This window comes from Ochotona curzoniae, unplaced genomic scaffold (genome assembly GCF_017591425.1).
Source record: "Ochotona curzoniae isolate NIBS_2020 unplaced genomic scaffold, NIBS_Ocur_1.0 scaffold_3208, whole genome shotgun sequence".
Lineage (NCBI taxonomy): Eukaryota > Metazoa > Chordata > Mammalia > Lagomorpha > Ochotonidae > Ochotona > Ochotona curzoniae.
The window spans coordinates 1,928,331-1,947,902 of record NW_024467106.1 but is presented as its reverse complement, the minus strand read 5'-3'; the positions used below and the strand labels follow the sequence as shown (position 1 = coordinate 1,947,902).

At 64.2% G+C, this 19,572-nt stretch overlaps 1 protein-coding gene across 1 annotated transcript; it reads left to right on the top strand.

The window, feature by feature from the left end:
• Positions 1 to 1,701: 1,701 nt before the first annotated feature.
• Positions 1,702 to 19,451, top strand: ADAMTS13 (ADAM metallopeptidase with thrombospondin type 1 motif 13). The gene is made up of 28 exons (XM_041004640.1): positions 1,702 to 1,782; positions 1,831 to 2,016; positions 2,885 to 2,968; positions 3,180 to 3,304; positions 3,428 to 3,574; positions 4,770 to 4,910; positions 5,182 to 5,332; positions 5,668 to 5,772; positions 5,983 to 6,134; positions 6,224 to 6,287; positions 6,911 to 7,037; positions 7,282 to 7,430; positions 7,655 to 7,775; positions 8,119 to 8,199; positions 8,786 to 8,967; positions 9,469 to 9,604; positions 9,681 to 9,810; positions 10,235 to 10,420; positions 11,163 to 11,304; positions 11,559 to 11,679; positions 12,919 to 13,048; positions 13,528 to 13,707; positions 15,983 to 16,187; positions 16,380 to 16,689; positions 16,932 to 17,078; positions 17,893 to 18,066; positions 18,476 to 18,660; positions 19,197 to 19,451. Exons 1-28 carry the CDS (start codon positions 1,702 to 1,704, stop codon positions 19,344 to 19,346), a joined length of 4,092 nt encoding a protein of 1,363 aa, XP_040860574.1. The 3' UTR covers positions 19,347 to 19,451.
• Positions 19,452 to 19,572: the final 121 nt, after the last annotated feature.

The following is a 19,572-nucleotide window of genomic DNA, read 5'->3' as shown; positions in this document are numbered from 1 at the left end:
TTAACCTGTCACTTCCTGCCAAGGCTCGGGAGCGCTGTTCTGGCGAGCAGAGCCCTGTGAGCTATCTCCTGGGATGGCCCCTCACTGGCGGGTCCCTCTGTCCCCGGCCTTGCCGGCTCTGGGCGTCTGGCATAAATATTTATCCTTTCTGTGGGAAACAAGATAAGTGGTAGGGAAGATGGGGAGCCCAGCTGTGTGGCTTTGGGACTTGCCTCTGGATCTAGACCCCACATTCCCTTCCCGGCTTCCCGCTCAAGCAGACCCTGGGGCTGACTGAACCCCCACCACCCACATGGGAGAACCAGATGGAATTCCCAGGAGCAGGTTGGTGCTGAGCTACGGACCAGCTCAGGCCACTGTGGGTGTCTGGGGAGTGAACCAGCGGCGGGGAGCTCTGTTCCCCCTCTTTCCTCTTGCTGTTGGCGTTGGATCAAGCTTTGTACAAACCCTGTGATGAAGACTCCCTGTGGTCTGCAGGCTGGGGCTGTGGGCCTCTGTGTGCCAGAACCAGAGGATGGGGGCGTCTCCCTCTGGGGAGCCTGCCATGCGGTATGGAGGGACAGGCAGAGCACAGGTGAACGGCCTCCACTGGGGTCGCCGGTTGCCTCCTGATGTCTCCGGGCCCAGGCTAGCTGGCCAAGCACCAGTCCAGCCTAAGTAAGGCTTGGGAGAGAGCGTGGCTGTCTGCCCCCCAGCCCTGAGCTGGCAGGAGTGAGCATGAGCCCAGGCCCTCCCTCCAGGCTAACCTCCTCTGCCGGACAGCAGGGACAACAGGTGGCTCTGCTCCCCTGTGACTGAGTGCAGATGCAGGGCTGACCATCTGAGTACCCTGGGAGAGCTCCTTCACTCCTCCTTCCGGCCCAGCAGTGACCTCCTGGTCCCTTCCTTGACCAGTGAGCGGGTAGCCAACACCCCCCTGCAGCTGCTAGCTCCCCACTGCCTCACAGACAGCCAGTCACACGTTGGGGCCACATCGAGGGGTGGCCATGGGTGTTGGAGATGTCCTCCTCTGCATCCCCTTCTACCTGCCCCAGTGAGGTGACAGAGGCACAACTTTCCAACCCCAGGCTCAGGGAGGGAAGTGGGTGCAGAAGGTCAAGTGAGTGTTCCCCGGCCCCTAACAGAGCCAGGGGCTGGTCTGGGCTTCCTGGCTCCCTGGGCACTGGGCAGTGGCAAGAGCCTGGCTTTTGAGACAGATGCTGAGTTGGGCAGGGTCAGTGGTGGCACCAGCCTCTTGCATGGGACGGGGCCATATATCCACACACTGCTCTGGAAGCAGCTGGGGAGCCAAACCCCTCGGCCGAGTGTCCCCTCCAGCAGGCGGGTCCGGTCGGGTCGGGGCCGGGACAGACAGCACTCGGCCCATTTGAAGAACCTGGGTGCCCTTCTGCTGCATGTAAGACCCCACCCAGGCTCCTGCTTCTGGACTTGCTGCTTAAGCACGAATGGGGGTCTGGGCCCTGGAGTAGGGCTGTGAGCCTGAAGGGGTATGGCTTCCCCACTGTTCAGCATAGGCAGGGCGTGCAGGGTCCTGTTGGGAGCAAGGGGCACCACGTCCCGACATTTCCCTCTGCCCTGCAGGCCGGCGCAGTGCTGGTGGGCGGAGATGAAGTTGACATTGGGCCGGCAGGCAGGCCTCACTGGGAACCCATGGCCGCAGGGTCTGTACCAGGTATAGATGCTGGGGGTGGGGGAGACTCGATGGACATTCTGAAGACACAAAAGCCACAGTTGTCCCTGAGCCTGCCCCTCCATGTGTCCAAGTGTGATGGGGCTGCGGAGGTGCGGTGGGAGGCAGCCCCTCGCAGACCGCCAGCCTCTCTCTGTTAGCTCAGCAGCCCCTGCTCGCTAGAAGCCTCTTCTTCCAGCCCTCCACCCACTGCAGGTCCCCCGAGGAGACAGAACCACACCGCAGGGGATGTCCTGCACCTGGAGCTGCTGGTGGCCGTGGGCCCGGATGTCCAGCAGGCGCACCGGGAGGACACAGAGCGCTATGTGCTCACCAACCTCAACATTGTAAGTGGGGCAGGCCCCGGGTGCCATGCTCAGGGCCTGTGGCCAAGCCAGTGGCAAGCCAGTGATTTGAACTTGGGCATAGACCTGAGGCTGGTGTGGGTCCAGGGCTGGCAGCACCTGTGGGAGAGGTGAGGGGGCCTGCTTGCACCTTCCTTCCTTCTTACTGTCCTGCCAGGTGTGTGTGGCCTGTGTAGCCCCCCATGCCTCTCCAGCTCGAGTCCCCCTGCCTGGGGTCCCCTGCAGCCTGGCTCTTCCCAGTATCTGATGATGTCGCTGCTCCCTGAGACCAGCCTCCCGGGGCTCTTGCCCCCTGTCCGGATCCCCCAGACCCATCTAAACAAGGCCCTCACACAGGCGCAGGCATCCCCAACCCTCTGGAGTGCCACCCCCATAACCCAATGTCAGCAGTGTCAGGAGGCAGCCGGGGTGCGAGCCTGGCCTCTGTGAGCTGCCGTCCGTGAGCCCGCAGTAACATTGGTGACCCCAACCCAGCTGTGCTGCTGGCCCCCACCATGCCAGGGACTCCCCCCACGAGGCTATGCTCACCAGCCTCAGGGCACGGAGCCACCTGTGATAACCCATTCTGGGCCAGAGGAGGGGCAAGCAGAGGTGCTGGGATGGCGCTGCCACCGCCAGGGCAGGCCCAGGGCGGGCCTAGCGGTCTCAGCTGCAGCAGGGTGCTCCAGCCTCAGCTCTGCTCCCGGAGCCCCACGCTGCACAGGGGTCATGGATGCAGTGTGGGAAGGAAGATTCTAGGGAGAGCTGCCACTGCTGTCCGCCTGTTAGCTGGCCTTCCTGGCTCGAGCATGAGGACCCCTGGCTGCCTGCCTGGGAGGCCTGGACACCCACACCGCTTTCCCTTCGGCAGGGGTCGGAACTGCTGAGGGACCCGTCGCTGGGGGTCGAGTTCCGGCTACACCTGGTGAGGATGGTCATTCTCACGGAACCCGAGGTAGGCACCGAACTGAGTGGAAGTGCCCACAGCAAGGGCAGCCAGAGGCCCTGCTCTCACCCTGCCCCGGCCTCCTGTGGGTTCCTGCGGGGCCGTTGATGGCCTCAGTTTGCTCCTGTTTAATATGGGGCAGTAACAGGGCTCTACTGAGTGACCCAAGTCAATGCCCTGCCTGGCTCAGCCCCTTGGACGTGGCTCTCGCTGACCCCAGCAGGGTCCGGAGATCACAGCCAACATCACCTCCTCCCTGCTGAGTGTGTGCGAGTGGAGCCGAACCATCAACCCCGCAGACGACGCCGATCCCCGCCATGCTGACCTGGTCCTCTACGTCACCAGGTAGTGAGCCAGCCCGCCTGAGGTGGGGGGAGGGGGTCATGCCTTCACCCTCTCCCCTTCCGCCAAGGTGGCCCAACTGCAGGTGGGCCCCAGGGTGGCCCTGGTCACTTCTCTCTTGTTAAGGTTTGACCTGGAGCTGCCAGACGGTAACCGGCAGGTTCGGGGGGTCACCCAGTTGGGGGGCATCTGCTCATCTTCCTGGAGTTGTCTCATCACCGAGGACACTGGCTTCGACTTGGGGGTCACCATTGCCCACGAGATCGGGCACAGGTGGGTGTGCCCGCTCACTGCCCAGGCGCTAGCCGAGGACCTGACCCGCCCTTCGCACCTCAGCCTCTCCAGGCACACAACTGATTTTTTTTTTTTACTTGAGGAATTGAGATTGCTGGACACTGCTTTTGAATTTGTGTAAATTTTATTTAATTATGTTTGTTTGAGAGGCAGAGAGAGACAACAGAGCTGCCATCAGATTCCGGGAACGGCCGAGGGCAGGCCCAGCTGAGGAGAGGGCACTCCTTCGCGGTTTCCCGTGGGGGGAGGGGAGGACCCACCTGCCACGGGGTCGCAGCTGCCGCCCACCTCGGCCAGCAGAGGCCCCAACACGTGCCTTCTTCATCTGCGTTGCTCCCAGGTGTCTCTCTCACACACACAGCCCCCCGCCCCGTGTTCAGCTGACCACCTTTTGTCCAGTAAGCAACGTCATTGTGGTAACAGCCCAGCTACTACAGAGATGCACGGCAAATAGCTTCCCTCTCGCTCGCCATTTTAGCCCTCTGGGTCACCAAGAATTCCCTGGAAGGAAGAGGATGCTGGCAGGTGTCCGGGCCCCGCCCACTCCCTGGCTCCTCCCTCCGGACAAGGCCTTCCCTTCTCAGGGGCGTGGTGCCTTGGCACCCTGGTTTCCCCACCCCACGAGAACTGACCTCCATTCTGCTTGGTGTGTGGAAGTCACTGCCTTCCACTGCCCCGAGGGGCTGCAGCCCCGGAGTGGGGTTGGAGTACAAATCCTCAGCTGTTGGAGTGCAGGTCTTGAAAGATGCCGCAGGGGCACTGGCAGAAATTCCTATGCCAGCAGCCCTGTCCCGTCCCTCACTGGCTGAGCACTGAGGCAGGGAGGGGGCACGGTGCCCCTTAAGGTCCTGCGGGCAGAAGTGTCACTGCACCTGCCAGTTAACCCCGTACTCCACCAGACCGTGAGCTGGGACTACCAGACAGCTCTTTACACAGGACACTCCCACACCGGCCACACCCCAGCTCCTGTCCTCCACCCCCAGGAAGGGTGTATTGTAAAAACTTTCCAGGATCCCTAAGGGGAAGAGCTGTCCTGCAGGCCGGGAGACGAGGCACGATGCCTGTAGGGGCTAGGCTAGCTGTGCACCAGGATTTGCGACCCTGTGGGCTGCCCTGAGCGATCACTGTCCCACCCTGTGCCCGCACCCTCACACACACACACCCTGCCCTGCAGCTTTGGCTTGGAACACGACGGTGTCCCCGGCAGCGGCTGTGCCTCCAGCGGCCACGTGATGGGGTCTGACAGCAAGGCACCCACCCGCGGAGGCCCAGCCTGGTCCGCCTGCAGCCGCCAGCAGCTGCGCAGCCTGCTCAGGTAGTGACCCAGAGGCACCCCTGCCTCCATGAGACCCCACCAACTTCCGCCATGCCCCTGCTAGGGATCCTGTCCCCCTTCCACCAGCCCTCTGCACCTCGCGCACCCCTCCATGCCCTGGACACCCCATCCCTCGGCAGACCTCCCCCCCACCGCTGGCCAGGTACCCTCCGATGGCACCGGGACTGCCCAGTGCCTGACCCCACCTGCGCCCTGCCCCAGCTTCCTCCTGGCACCTGTGCAGCGCAGCCTGACAGGGGTCGTGTGGCAGTGCAGGGCGGGCAGGCTGTGTGTGGGACCCACCAGGGTTCGTGGGGCGCCCCCCTGAGGTGCAGCCCGGCCTCTACTACGGCGCCGACCAGCAGTGCCGCGTTGCCTTTGGTCCTGCGGCTGTCGCCTGTTCCTTTACCCAGGAGCCTCTGGTGAGTGGGAGAGCTGCCTCCATGACATCACGCACAGCGTGTATACCTGCAAGCGGGGAAGACTGGCCAGGGCCAGCCTCATCTCCTCAAAGTCCCCAAAAGCTTGAGCAAAAGCACCCCTGTTGGTCTTTGAGGCAGGATCCCACTGATCTTGCCTGGCTGCAAACACCAGCCCCACCACCACCACCACCTCAGCAGGGAGTGGGGGTGGGGCAGAGTGGCCTCTCCCAAGGACCCCAGGGCTGTTGCCCCGTGGGCCTCTTTGTAAGAACTTGGATTGCGGTCTAAGATGGGCAGACCCTTTGCCCCTGACCGGTTGCCCATGCCCCTGCCAGGACGTGTGTGAGGCCCTTTCCTGCCACACGGAGCCAGGGGACCAGAGCAGCTGCAGCCGCCTCCTCACCCCTCTTCTGGACGGCACACCCTGTGGTGTGGAGAAGGTCGGTGGAGGTGGGAGGGACAGTGTGTGTGGGTGGGAGGGGCTGGAGGCGGGTGTGCTCGCTGGTCTTGGGCTTGCCTCCCCTCCCTGCTCCCAGGCCCAGCAGGGCATGCGTGCACAGGCCACAGGGGAGTGCTGGTGTGTGTGTGTGTGGGGGGCCCGAGGTGGGGTGATGCATGGGGCGGAAGCTGGAGTCGGCCTTGCCGCGCAGTGGTGCTCCAAGGGCCGGTGCCGCTCCCTGGCCGAGCTGCCCTCCGTGGCGGCAGTGCACGGCCACTGGTCCAGCTGGGGGCCGCCCAGTCCCTGCTCCCGCTCCTGTGGAGGAGGCGTCATCACCAGGAGACGGCGGTGTGACAACCCCAGGTACTGTGCCACTCAGGGACAGGGGCTGCCTCACGTGCTGGGGCGGGCAGTGGGCCCCCCTCACTCCTGGCGTCTTACTGCATTTTCAGACCTGCCTTTGGGGGCCGCGCGTGCGTCGGGCCTGAGCTGCAGGCCGAGCTGTGTAACTCCCAGGTGGGTGTGACCCTGCAGCTGTGGGAGGTGCAGGGGTGGAGGGTGCGGGGGGGGGGGGGGGTGGCCCAGGACAGGCCACAGGGCCTCAGGTGTGCTGGGCCCAGGGTGGCCAGAGCCGGGAGCCACTTCTCAGAGGGATACTGTGGCCACAGCACCCTCTCCTGAACACGCCTGTGCCACGAGCCTGCCCCTCAACAGTGTGATCCGTGCCGCCCCAGCCATGCTGCCCCCAGCCATGCTGCCCCTAGCCTCGCCCATTCTCTCCTCCTATGGCCCTAGCAGCCTCTGGCAGCTTTACCATTTCCAGTCGTCCATGTAGGGGTAGGCTCAACCTGCATGCTCCGTGGAGTCAGCCGTGGTAGATGCCTCCGGCCACTCCTTGCCTCTGGGGAAGGCTGCCTGGCCAGGGCAGCTGAGGTGGTGGGGGGGCAGTCTGCTACAGCCCTGCCTGGTTTATCTGATGACCTGGCCAGCCACTCGGTGAACACACATATCCGGCTCGGTCTTGTCAGGCCCCGCAGGCCGCCTCTGCCCGTGCTCTCCTCCCACGGCCCCGTGACCTTCACAGGTTCCCCTCGACTGCATGTCCGAGTCACGCCTGCTGGTTTCTGCCTCCTCCCCAGGCCTGCGAGAGGACCCAGCTGGAGTTCATGGCCCAGCAGTGCGCACAGACCAATGGACAGCCCCTGCACCTCTCCCCAGGCAGCGTTTCCTTCTACCGCTGGGAGGCCGCCCCACAGTACAGCCGAGGTGGGCTGCGTGCTGCAGGCCTGGTGGAGCTGCTCCCTGCCTCCCTGTCCACTGCTGGGTCAGGTGCCGCCCACCCCGGGTCTGTCCCAGCTGAGTCCGTGGAGCGGAGATGATGGTGGGGTTTCCTGCGTGGGTGGATAATGCTGGGGGTGCCCCACTTCTCAGCCTGGGTGTGACCCCAGAGAGGCATGCCCCAGCCATGTCCTGGCCTGGGGGAGGGAGCCTTAGCCCCCTGCCCTCCTAGGGGACACGCTGTGCAGACATGTGTGCCGGGCAGTTGGCGAAAACTTCCTGGTGAGGCGTGGAGACCACTTCCTGGATGGGACCCGCTGCGTGCCACAGGACCCTCGGGAGGATGGGGCCCTGGGCGTGTGCGTGCTGGGCAGCTGCAGGGTAGGTGTGAGTGAGTGAGTGCCCTGCTGCCCTCATGGCCTGTCTGGGCCCTGCAGCCAGTATGTGGTCTCCAGGGCAATAAGCAGCTGTGGGGAGACAGAGCCGGGCTGAGCCCCGGACCAGAGGGGCAAGGCCTCCAAGCTCCTTTCCAGTGCTGGGGCAGTGTTGCCTGGAGGCCGCCTGCCACGCCAGCCTCAGGCCATGTCCTCCCGCCCTTTGCACAGATGTTTGGCTGTGACGGTCAGATGGACTCCCTGCAGGTGTGGGATGCCTGCCAGGTGTGCGGCGGGGACACCAGCACCTGCAGCCGGCGGAACGGCTCCTTCTCGGCTGGAAGAGCCAGAGGTGAGAGCCTCCCATTGCCCAGGGCTGGGCCCCATCCGCCTCCAGTCCTGGCGTGGACAGAGAGCAGGCTGTGCAGGCCAGCATGACTGAGAGTGGCAAGAGATAGAGGCCACGCTCAAGGGACGGACAGAGCTGCTGTCTGTGGCACACTCCCCACATGACCAGAGTGCAGCTGAGGTCTCCCACGTGGCTGCCACCTGGAGTGCGTGGGGAGGAAGCCAGGCCTGGAGGCCGGAGCCAAAACTTGGACCCACGCAGCCCATGTGACATAGAGGACTCTGCCAGGGTGTTGGCTCCTGCAACCCCCACGTGGCCTACACAGTCCCCTCTGGTCTCTCCCTAGAGTACGTCACCTTCCTGACGATCACCCCCAACCTGACCGGGGTGTACGTGGCCAACCGCAGGCCCCTCTTCACACACCTGGGTGAGCTCCTGGAAGAGGCGCTGTTCTGACACGTGCCGCTGTTAGTGCTAGCTGTGAGCCCCCTGACTGGATGGGCAGGCCTCTGGGAAGATTCCCAGAGCTGCTCGCGGTGAGGGGAAGGCGTGGGGGCGAGTGGTTCAGAACCGAGGCACGGGAGGGGTCTAGGCAGAAGCCTACCTCTCCAAGGTGTGACCTTGCATTGCGCCGGGGAGCTCCCCTGGGATGCGTAGATCCGGGGGCCTCACTGCTGGGCACAAGCGATGGTGGAGTGATAGTTTTTGTGGTCCAAGAGACCCAGTGCCCCGTCCCCAGTCACCAGTTGGTGTCACCTTGTGACTGACAGGTGATGTGCACAGACACTCCTGGGAGGTGTGACCTTCCTGCCCTGCCCTGCTCCCTGGGGGACGCGCGAGCCAGGCACACACCCTGGTGGCGGTGTCTGTCGATGGGCATCCCTTCCTGGCCCTCTGCCCCCAGGATCCCCAGGGCTGGGGCTGTGAGTGGGTGGCGTCCCTTCCCGCTGGGCGCTCTGGGCATGACCTGGCATGGTGTCAGTACGTCTCCATCTCGTCTCATTGTCCCGCAGCGGTGAGGGTGCATGGGCGCTACGTGGTGGCCGGAAATGCCACCATCTCCTCCAACACCAGCCACCCCTCCCCACTGGAGGACAGCCGCCTGGAGTACAGGGTGACACTCACCGAGGACCAGCTGCCCCTCCTGGAGGAGGTCCACCTCCGGGGACCTGCCTGGGAGGACATGGAGATCCAGGTGGCCGGAGGGCCCGGGCTCCGTCCTCCATTCACTCTGTCACTCATTCATTCAGCGGCCATCTAGCTCTGGGCACGGACCGGGTGCCCTGCGGGTCAAGTCCTATATGAGGGTGGAGGGCCTGTGCTGTGTCCAGTGTGACCTCCACCTGTCCAGGGGGGCTGAAGAGGGTCCCCGCCCACCACAAGCAGCCCAGCTCCCAGAGGCGCCAGGGCTGAGAGCTGGCATGGGGCGGGTGGAGGAAGCCCAGATGGGTGGGAGCTTCCCTGGCTTGACTGCGACAGGGGCACAGGGACCCCACACGGTTTCGCTTGGCCGTGTCCTTGACATCATGAGCTTCCGAGTGCCCGGTTGGAAGGCGGAGACAGAAGCCCTGTGGGGCTGCAGGGGCAGGGCTGGGCGGAGTGCCAGTGGAGCAGAGATGAAGTGCAGGTTCTGAAGGCCTCCTGGAGGAGGGGTCCCTCTGGAAGGGCCCTGAGCGCCCTGGGACCCTTGGTACAGGTTTACCGGCGGTACGGTGACGAGTATGGCCCCCTTGCCCACCCTGACATCGCCTTTACCTACTTCGAGCCGAAGCAACGGCCGGCCTGGGCATGGGCCGCCATGCGTGGGCCTTGCTCTGTGAGCTGTGGGGCAGGTGAGGCTGGGCAAGGGGACGCCCCCAGGACCGCTTGGCTCCTGGCAGGGTGGCCCAGCCCCTGTCTCCTTCCCAGGGCTGCGCTGGGTGACCTACAACTGCCTGGACCAGGCCCTGAATGAGTGGGTGGACGCTGCTTTGTGCGAGGGGAGCCCGAGGCCGCCCGTGTGGTCGGAGCCCTGTGTCCCTATGCCGTGCCCACCTCGGTGAGTGCCCAGCTTTCTCTCCTGGGCTTTGGGCCAGCCTGGGAGCTCTGTGCCCCTCAGTCCCGATGACAGTATGGAGGGGGTGTCAGCTGATGAGGACTCCGGGCAGATGTGGTGACGTGTCCCTCCTGCCAGCTTGGGCTGATGAACCCCTGGGGAAGGCAGTGGGGGCTACACTGCATCCTCTGTTCCCTGAGGGCCACACTGCCGGGGCAGGGCTACTCTGCAGGGCACAGGGCAGCCGCCTGTTGTCCAGCACTGTGGTCCAGGGGACGTCAGGATAGTCCCTCACCCACCCTCTGGGAAGGGCCATTCGTGAACCTCAGGACACAGGTGTGGCCCTGGGCAGGAGCAGCACTTGCCACACCCACGCCCCACAGCCCCTGAGTCAGCCTCGGGGCGTGACACCCTGCCATCACCTTAGCTGGGCAGCAGGAGACTTGGGCCCGTGCAGCGCCTCCTGTGGCGAGGGCCTGCGGGAGCGGCCTGTACGCTGTGTGGAGGAGGCCCCGGGGGGCCGCCTACGGACACTGCCCCCTGCCCGGTGCAGAGCTGCGGCCCCACTGCCGGCCATGGTGGAACCCTGCAGTACCCTGCCGTGCCCCACCAGGTGAGCTCAGGCACAGGCCGTGGACCAGTGATGGGCGAGATAGGGCAGCCGGACGGGCCATCCACAGGCCTGAGTGAGTCAGCAAACAGAATCACTTCCTGTTCAAGGGCCCCAGCCTGGCCCCTCTGAGCTTGTCAGTGTCTGGGAAATGCGGGGGGCTGCTCCCCAAGGGCTGTGGGATAGGGTGGACCTGTGCAGGTGGAACCCTGTCATTATCACAGTGCCAACGTGGCCACTGCCCTGGCCAGAGTACCTACCTGGCTTCTCCCTGCCATTGGCTGCCTGAGGGTAAACCCTGGCAGCTGTGGGCTCCTGTTCTGTGGCTTGCCCAGTGAGAAGAGGGTAGCCTTGTTCATGGGCTGTCCGCTGGGCCCTGGGCCACCTGCCCCTCTCCATCAGCAATAGCTATGTTAGACGCTCACCATTGGTTCCCTCGGAGGCCTGATGTGGCCTCAGCACCCTTCTTAACACACTGGCTGGCTGTTGGTGCTCATGGTCGGCACCCAGCTGGCACCCTCCTGCCATCTGCAAACCGGATGGGATCCACTGGCCCCGCCCCCATCTCAGTCCCAGCTCCCCCGCCCCATCACACATTCACTGCTAGATGGGCGACTCGGGGCGAGGCCCTGAGCTCTGTTCCTGGATGATGGGGAGCAACTTCATGGCCCCTGCCCCCCAGAGCTGGGCTGACCTTCAGCTGGGAGGCTGGGCAGGGCCTGACGACTGTCCATGCCGTCCTCAGCAAGGCCTCACACAACGTGACATGTGTGCAGGCCGCATCCAGCGGGGAGGTGCCAGTGACCACCAGGCCCTGCCACGGCAATGAGAAGCTGCCCAGCCCTGAGCCCGGTGTCGGGGCAGCGTGTCCTCCAGGCTGGGGGCTGGTGAGTGCTCTGGCGCCAGGGGGTGGGCTCCTGGGGTTTTGGACTGGAGAACCAGAAGGGTGTTTCAGTACCTGCTGCCCTGGCTGGGGTGAGGGTGGGCGGCTGGAAAAGGGGCTCCAGCCAGGAGCCGTGGGAGGCACATGGTCTCCGCAGTTCTCTGCTGTCTCCTGAAGACAGCCGTGAGGGGCTGTGGGCAGGGGGCTGCAGGTAGACCCTTCCCCTCCCTGGCATCCCCCTGTTGCTCTGCCCTACAGCTGCACGCTGAGTCTCCAAGGAATGGGGCCCCACCCTCACTGGGCACTGCCAGCCCCGGGGCTCGAGTTGCGCCCATGTGGACTCCAGTGGCCGGGCCCTGCTCCGTGTCCTGTGGGCGAGGTGAGGGGGCTGGGGGGTGTGCCCAAGGTCAGCTCTCTGTGTCCCCTGATCTCCACCCCACTGCAGGGTGGCTCTAGCTGAGGCCCTGACTGCATGCCAGGACCCTGGGGCCGGGAGCTCATGGCCACTTTGAGTGCCCACTGACCAATCGGCAGACAGAAAGGAGTGGCGATAGCCATGTTGGTGCCCAAGAGGGCACTGGTCGCTGTGAGTTCCCGGAGCCCCCTCACACTGGCAGGTCACTGAGTCCCCTCTCCCTAGGCAGGGCAGTGAGCCCCCAGAGCCCGCCCCGGGCAGGGCAGTGAGCCCCCAGAGCCCGCCCCGGGCAGGGCAGTGAGTCCCCGAAGCCCACCCCGGGCAGGGCAGTGAGCCCCCAGAGCCCGCCCCGGGCAGGGCAGTGAGCCCCCAGAGCCCGCCCCGGGCAGGGCAGTGAGTCCCCGAAGCCCACCCCGGGCAGGGCAGTCAGCCCCCAGAGCCCGCCCCGGGCAGGGCAGTGAACACCCCTCTCCCTAGGCAGGGCAGTGAGCCCCAGGAACCCACCCAGGGCAGGGCGGTGAGCCCTCAGAGGCCGCCCCAGGCAGGGCAGTGAACACCCCACTCTCCAGGCAGGTTTGCGCTCACGTTCTCTGATTGCGGACATTTATAAGAAACAGCTGAGCTAAGTTCTAGGCGTGTTTGCGAAGCCTGGGGTCGCTCAGCGGTCTCCCCGACGGCCGGCTCAGGCATGCTTCAGGCTGATCCCCTTTGGCACAGCAAGCCCCTCTTGTTGCCAGGAAGGGGTAGGAGGGACGCAGCCTTGATACTTTCATCGTGAGCAGTGTTATCAACCTTCACTTTCCATCTGCTGGTTCATTTCCTAAATGGCCACGACATCCAGAAGCCAGGAGCTTCTTCGGGTCTCATGTGTGCTGCTCTGCCGTGTCGGGTGCTCTAGCAGGGAGCTGGATCGTCAGTGGAGAAGTTAGAGCGCCAGCTGGTGCCCGCAGTGGGTACCGGTGTTAGTTCGTTGTATCACAGCATTGGTCCCAATATGGCAGTTCTTTAGGATTTGTTATTTGTTTATTTGAGAGGCACGCGTGCGCGTGTGCACACACACACACACACACACACACACACACACACACACACACACACACAGCTCCCACTCCCCAGATGCTGTGACAATCAGGGCTGGGCCAGGCCTGTCCCCGACCCCTCAGTGTTCAGGGCATGCTGGGGGTCTTGGCTTGCTCCCCACAGGCCTTCGGGAGCTGCATTTCCTGTGCGTGGACGCTGTCCTCGGGACTCGGGTTCAGGAGGAGCTGTGTGACTCAGCACACAAGCCCCAGGGTCGGCGGGAGGTGTGCCAGGTGGCCCTCTGCCCTGCTCGGTGAGGCAGGAGGGAGGCTGTACCTGGGAGGGGGCCCACCTGCCCACCTGGGGCGTGGCCTCATGCAGAGCATGGTCCTTCCTCCTGCAGGTGGGACACCCGGGCCCTGGCGCCCTGCCCGGTGACCTGTGGAGGAGGCCGGGTGCCGCGGGCGGTGCGCTGTGTGAGGCCTGATGGCAGCCGCCTGGTGCCCCTGCCTCACTCCAAGTGCTGGCCAGCACCCCAGCCCGATCCCTTCGAGGACTGCAGTTCAGAGCCCTGCCCTGCCAGGTGGGCCCTGCCCAGGGGCCACAGGGATTAGCTCTGCCCTCCCCCACTGGCCCAGTGTCCCCCACCCCCACCTGCCACACCCTCACCTACAGGAACCCCTTGGGTCAGGCCAGGCCCTTCCTTGCCTGGGGCAAGGAGACCTGGTTTACTCATCAGGACCCCGCTGGCAGGGCGAGGAGAGGGGGTCCCTGACTACAGTCACCGTGCAGGTGGCGATACCAGCTGGCGGCATGCAGTGTGAGCTGTGGCGGAGGGCTGGTGCGAAGGATGCTGTACTGTGCCCGCGATGGCAAGGATGGCAGCGAGGAGATCCTGCCAGACCTCCAGTGCCAGGGACTGCCTCGCCCAGAGCCCCATGAGGCCTGCGGCCTGGAGCCCTGCCCACCCAGGTAAGTGGGCCGAAAGGGACGGTGGGTGCCAGGTCCAGTGCTGGCAGGAGGGGGCATGGAGGCAGCCATGGCGGGCAGGGCAGGCCAGGCTGGGCAGGTGAGCTGGACGCTGTCCAGGGGGATGGAAGGAACATTGGCATGGAGCCTGAGGGGGAGGGAAGACGCAGAGCCATTGTGGACACGGGGGGGGGCGAGGCCTGTGGGAGCTGGGGGGCCATGTTGTCGGAGGACGCAGCCGAGGGAGAGCAGGGCCCAGGGAGCTACCTTGGCTGGTTTTGTGCTGGGTTTGGAATGAGTAGGCTCCGTGTCTGGCAACATGCAAGGCAGAGAGAGGTCACCATGATGCATGCAAATGGGAGGTCCCAGCAGGAAGCTGTGGGGGAGGCCTGGGTGTCCACCTCTGGTGTGAGTGTGCTCGGCTCCTTAGGACCGGCTAGGGGGCGTGGCTGTCCGCCTTGCCCTGCCTCCTGCCTGGAGGAGATCACATCACGGGTAAGACCTAATGTCAGTGTGTTTTTATTTGAAAGGCAGAATCAGAAAAGGAGAGACAGGGAGAGGCTGCCCATCGCTGGTTCCCTCCCCGGAGCTGAGCCAGCCTGAAGCCAGGAGCTCTCCCAGGTCTCCCAAGCACTCGGGCTGTCCTCCACTGCTCTCCCAGGTACATTTGCAGAGAGCTGGATCAGAAATGGAGCTGCAGGGACTCGGGCCTGGCACCCATGTAGGATGCCAGCGATGCAGTGAGAGACTTAGTCTGAAAAGCTATGGCAGGGCCCGGCGCGGTGGCCTAGCAGCTAAGGTCCTCACCTTGAATGTGCCCGGATCCCATATGGGCACTGGTTCTAATCCCGGCAGCTCCACTTCCCATCCAGTTCCCTGCTTGTGGCCTAGGAAAGCAGTCAAGGATAGCTAATAAACCTTGAGACCTTGCAACTACGTGGGAGACCCGGAAGAGGATCTGGGCTCCTGGCCTTGGATCGGCACAGCACCGGCCATTGTGGTCACTTGGGGTGTGAATCATCAGATGGAGGATCTTTCTCCCTGACTCTCCTCCTCTCTGTATATGTCTGCCTTTGCAATAAAAATAAGTAAATCTTTAATTAAAAGAAAAAAGAAAAGCTATGGCACCAACCCCTGAATGTATTTATTTGTTAAACCTTACTGATTTGCAAGGCCGAAAGAGGCATCTTTTATCTGCTGGCTCCCACGTCACTCCCAGCACAAGGGTCTCTGGCTTCCGCTGGTGTCCTGGGCCATGCGTGCGGGTGACCTGGGATTGCCATGGGAATTGCAAGCACACAGGAGTTCTGCCTGCCTCTTGGACATTGCTGTGGCTACTCGGGCCAGCTTGCTCTGGAACCTTCCAGGGATACTGTGGATCTGGGGCTTTTGCTCTCTGCCCCCACCCCTGCTGCCTGATGGCCTGTCCAGCTTCTGCAGGGCTCTGCTCGAACCTGCACCCAGCTCACCCCTGCTGCCTGATGGCCTGTCCAGCTTCTGCAGGGCTCTGCTCGAACCTGCACCCAGCTCACCCCTGCTGCCTCAGGCCTACCTCAGCTCTCCAGCCCCACCTGCTCTGTCCATTCCTGTCCCTTCCTGCCAGGTTTCTCAGCCTCCAGGGGCAGCTCTGCCTCCAGGGATGCCAGCCACTTCTGGGGAGATTCTTATTGCCATGGGCCTTGGGCGGAGGCCGGTGGGGTACAGCACCCGGGATGGCCTCCCTCCTGAACGTGGACAGTGCCAAGAAGAGAAAACATCTCTGCCCAGAGTGGTGGAGTGTGGCAGGTTCGCTGCCACCTCCCTGCATCTGGCAGGACTGAAGGGCTGAGGGATGCGGGCACAAACCCCGGGCCCAGAGCTCTCTGGGCTCACAAACCCCGGGCCTGGGGCCCTCTGCGCTCACAAACCCCGGGCCCGGGGCCCTCTGCGCTCACGTCTGGCTCTGGAAGATGCTGTCATCATCCCTTGCCCTTGGCAGGCCGGGCGGCTCCCTGCAGTACTAGGGTGCTAAGCCCTTCCCCAGTGTCTCCCTTGGCCAGCACACAGCTATGTGGGCTTAATGGAGAGTGTGCAACAGAGCAGGGGGACTGCCAGGGGCCTTGCAGACCCCCTTCTGTGCCAGGGCATCCTGAGAGCAGATGGTGGCCCCTGGTGCCCTTCTCACCTGGCCTGACACCTGCCCGGGAGGAAGAGGTGGCACTGAGTGGACACACCCCCTGGGGACAGTCCTGTGTTGGGGGCTGTCCTAGCCTCTCTGTCAGCCTTCTCCTTTCTTCAGGTGGAAAGTCGTGTCCCTCGGCCCATGCTCAGCCAGCTGTGGCCTTGGCACTGCCACTCGCTCAGTGGCCTGTGTGCAGCTTGACCACGGCCAGGACACTGAGGTGGACGAAGCCGCCTGTGTTGCTCTGGCACGGCCGCAGGCCAGGGTTCCCTGCCTCAAGGCCGACTGTGCCTTCCGGTGGCAGGTCGGCTCCTGGACAGAGGCAAGTGCCGTGACCTCCCCACTCCCTGACCTCCACTGGGGCTGGGGAGGGGGTCTCCCAAAAGGAGAGGGCAGGGGCAGCAAGGCCCAGAGCCCGGGAAGGAGCTGATGCCATCCTGTGCTGGGCCTGGTCCTTGTCACCCGTCGGGGACATGTTCCCATCGCCTGCAGCTGCCCCCTCCTCTCCCAGCAGTGCCCTGTCTCCTGTGGGGCCGGCGTCCAGCACCGCAGCGACACCTGCCTCGGTCCCCAGGCCAACACCCCAGTGCCGGCTGACTTGTGCCAACACCTGCCCAAGCCAGTGACTGTGCGTGGCTGCTGGGCCGGGCCCTGTGCAGGCCTGGGGCCACCCAGCCCTGCCCATCACACGGATGCCACCACTTCCAGCCGGGCTGCAGCTGCTGGGGTTGGCGGCTCCCTGGAGTGGCCGCAGCCCCGGACCAGCCTCCTGCCCCCAGCTCTCCCAGCCTCCCAGCAGCTTCAGGGGCTCCTAAGGGAGTCCAGTTAGGTGCCTCCCTGCTTTCTGTAAGGGTGCTGGCTGCGCAGTGGGGTGGGGTCCACGGGACACGTGCACTGGGGCTAAAGGGGTGTACTCAGAGATCCAGGCACACGACGCCTCAGAGCCCCATAACTGGAGGGTCACACACGAGGGAGAGGAAGCTGGCTTAGGCACCCAGAAGCAGCCCTGACCCTGGGATGGTGGCACCACCCCGCGTGGCTCACCAGTATACTCCCTGTGGGCCAGGTACCTGCGGGAGACAGCTCCTAGAACCGGCAGGAACTCTGGACCTGCGAGGCGCAGTGCCAGGGGACTGTGCCGTGGCCATTGGGCGACCCCTGGGGCAGGTGGTGACCCTCCACGTGCTGGAGAGCTCCCTCAACTGCAGCGCGGGTATGTCCACAGCCACACTGGTGGTCCCAACTGTGTCCCCTCTCTCCGTTCTGTCTTGGGCTGGAGTGTGAGAGAGGGGGACACTAAAGCAGGCATTGCCATGGCATCAGCAGCCAGCGTGGGAGAGGGCTGAGAGCTGGACTCAGCTCCACGGCCATCAAAGGCCAGCGTGGGAGAGGGCTGAGGGCTGGACTCAGCTCCACGGCCATCAAAGGCCAGCGTGGGAGAGGGCTGAGGGCTGGACTCGGCTCCATGGCCGTCAGCAGCCAGCGTGGGAGAGGGCTGAGAGCTGGACTCAGCTCCACGGCCATCAAAGGCCAGCGTGGGAGAGGGCTGAGGGCTGGACTCGGCTCCATGGCCATCAAAGGCCAGCGTGGGAGAGGGCTGAGGGCTGGACTCAGCTCCACGGCCATCAAAGGCCAGCGTGGGAGAGGGCTGAGGGCTGGACTCGGCTCCATGGCCGTCAGCAGCCAGCGTGGGAGAGGGCTGAGAGCTGGACTCAGCTCCACGGCCATCAAAGGCCAGCGTGGGAGAGGGCTGAGGGCTGGACTCAGCTCCATGGCCATCAAAGGCCAGCGTGGGAGAGGGCTGAGGGCTGGACTCGGCTCCATGGCCGTCAGCAGCCAGCGTGGGAGAGGGCTGAGAGCTGGACTCAGCTCCACGGCCATCAAAGGCCAGCGTGGGAGAGGGCTAAGGGCTGGACTCAGCTCCATGGCCGTCAGCGGCCAGCGTGGGAGAGGGCTGAGGGCTGGAGCCACTGCCCTTACTGCCCGCAGAGTCAGGGTGCTGGCCCCTCACACCTGCTCCCTCCTAGGAGACTTTCTGGTGATCTGGGGCCGGCTCACATGGAAGAAGGTGTGTAGGCAGCTGCCAGGCACGACTTTTGTCTCTAAGAGCAACACATTGGTCGTGTGGCAGCGGTGCGTGGGGCTGGGAGGCGGAGTGGTGCTGCGGTATGGAAGCCGACCTGCCCCGGAAGCCTACCAAGGTATGCTCAGCCAGCCAGCGCCAGGGCAGCCCACCTCACAGCAGGGTAGTGTCTGAGCAGGGGCTGCGGAGCTGGGGCCAGTCCCGGGGGTGGGGGGGGAGATGGGCAGAACGGGGCATCCAGCAGCCATCTGGGTCTATGTGTATGACGGGAGGAGGCCCCACACTGTGTGCCCCGAGGGCTGAGGTCGGGAGGTGATGGGGTCCAGCGGGGGCTTCCTCCTGTGTGCTCCGAGGGCTGAGGTCGGGAGGTGATGGGGTCCAGCGGGGGCTTCCTCCTGTGTGCCATCCTGTCCACTTACTACTCCCCTGCTGTGAGCTGCTGTGGCCTGTGGTGTCAGGGCTGTGTCTGGGCCCCCATGTCCCTGAGAGGACACACAGCCAGGCCACCCACCTGCTCACCCTTGCAGAATGTGACATTCAGCTCTTTGGCCCCCGGGGGGACATCGTGAGCCCCTCGCTGGGCCCGGATGGAAGGACGACAGGAGGCTGCCGGCTGTTCATCAGTGTGGCTCCACATGCCCGGATAGTCATCCATGCCCTGGCCACTGGCCTGGCCCCTGACCACCAAGGGGCCAACACCAGCTATGTCACGGTGAGGCCACCGAGGTGGGCACAGCGGTGGGCCGGCTTTGGGTCCAATCTGTCCCCAGGGATGGGACTAGGGGTACTGGGCAGAGGAACCCCTTTAGTTGGCTTCGAGCAGAACCCTTAAAGCAGTAGTGGAGCAATGGGGAGAAGAGTGTGTCCCTCGGCAGAGCCTGTTTCTGGAACTCTGCAAGAGTGAAAAGGACTTTCCTTTGCGCAGTTTACTATTTATTTCATCATCTTTGACAGGCAGAGAGCTGAGACTCTCATGTACTCAGTCCATCCCAAAGGCCCACAGCTGTGCAGGCTAGGCCAGGAGCCTGCAAGTCCAGGGTGGGAGCGGGGACTCAAGGCCTTGAGCCGTCCCTTCCCGGGTACAGCAGCAGGAAGCTGGAGGCCCCCTTACGCTGGCACGCGCTGGGGGAGGTGGCACGGCTGGTCTGGGCCTCAGATTCCTGGTCGAACGACAGCGTTCCCGGCCCAGGGCCCTTGTGGGATTGGTGAGTGTGGCTCATGCCTTCTGGGCTGCCCCCTTTCCCTCAGATCCGGGACACCCACAGTTTGAGTAGCAGAACTTTCCACGGCCAGCAGGTGCTCTCCTGGGTGTCCCAGAGCAGCCAGGCAGAGCTGGAGTTCAGCCAGAGGTTCCTGGAGGCGGGGGCCAGCCTGCGAGGCCAGTACTGGACCCTGTGAGCAACAGTGGGACCAAAGAGGGGCAGCACAGCTGCCCTCCCCCTGCTGACCCCAGACCTGGGCTGCTGTGGGCAGCTCCGGACCAATAAACAGCATTGAATACGAGGGTTTGAATGCTGCTTGCTTCATACGACCTGTCCAGACAGGCCTGGGATGCCCATCCCTCACCAGGTGGGACTGGCTGCACCCTGACCTGAGCGAGGCCTTCTACCCAGGAGGACAGGAA

Excerpts from the sequence above, each read along its gene's own strand:
- ADAMTS13 (XM_041004640.1), top strand. The coding sequence starts at position 1,702 with ATGGACATTCTGAAGACACAAAAGCCACAGTTGTCCCTGAGCCTGCCC. Across the intron at positions 2,017-2,884 it reads TGCTCACCAACCTCAACATT|GGGTCGGAACTGCTGAGGGA; the intron begins GTAAGTGGGGCA and ends TCCCTTCGGCAG. Across the intron at positions 11,680-12,918 it reads CTCCGTGTCCTGTGGGCGAG|GCCTTCGGGAGCTGCATTTC; the intron begins GTGAGGGGGCTG and ends TGCTCCCCACAG.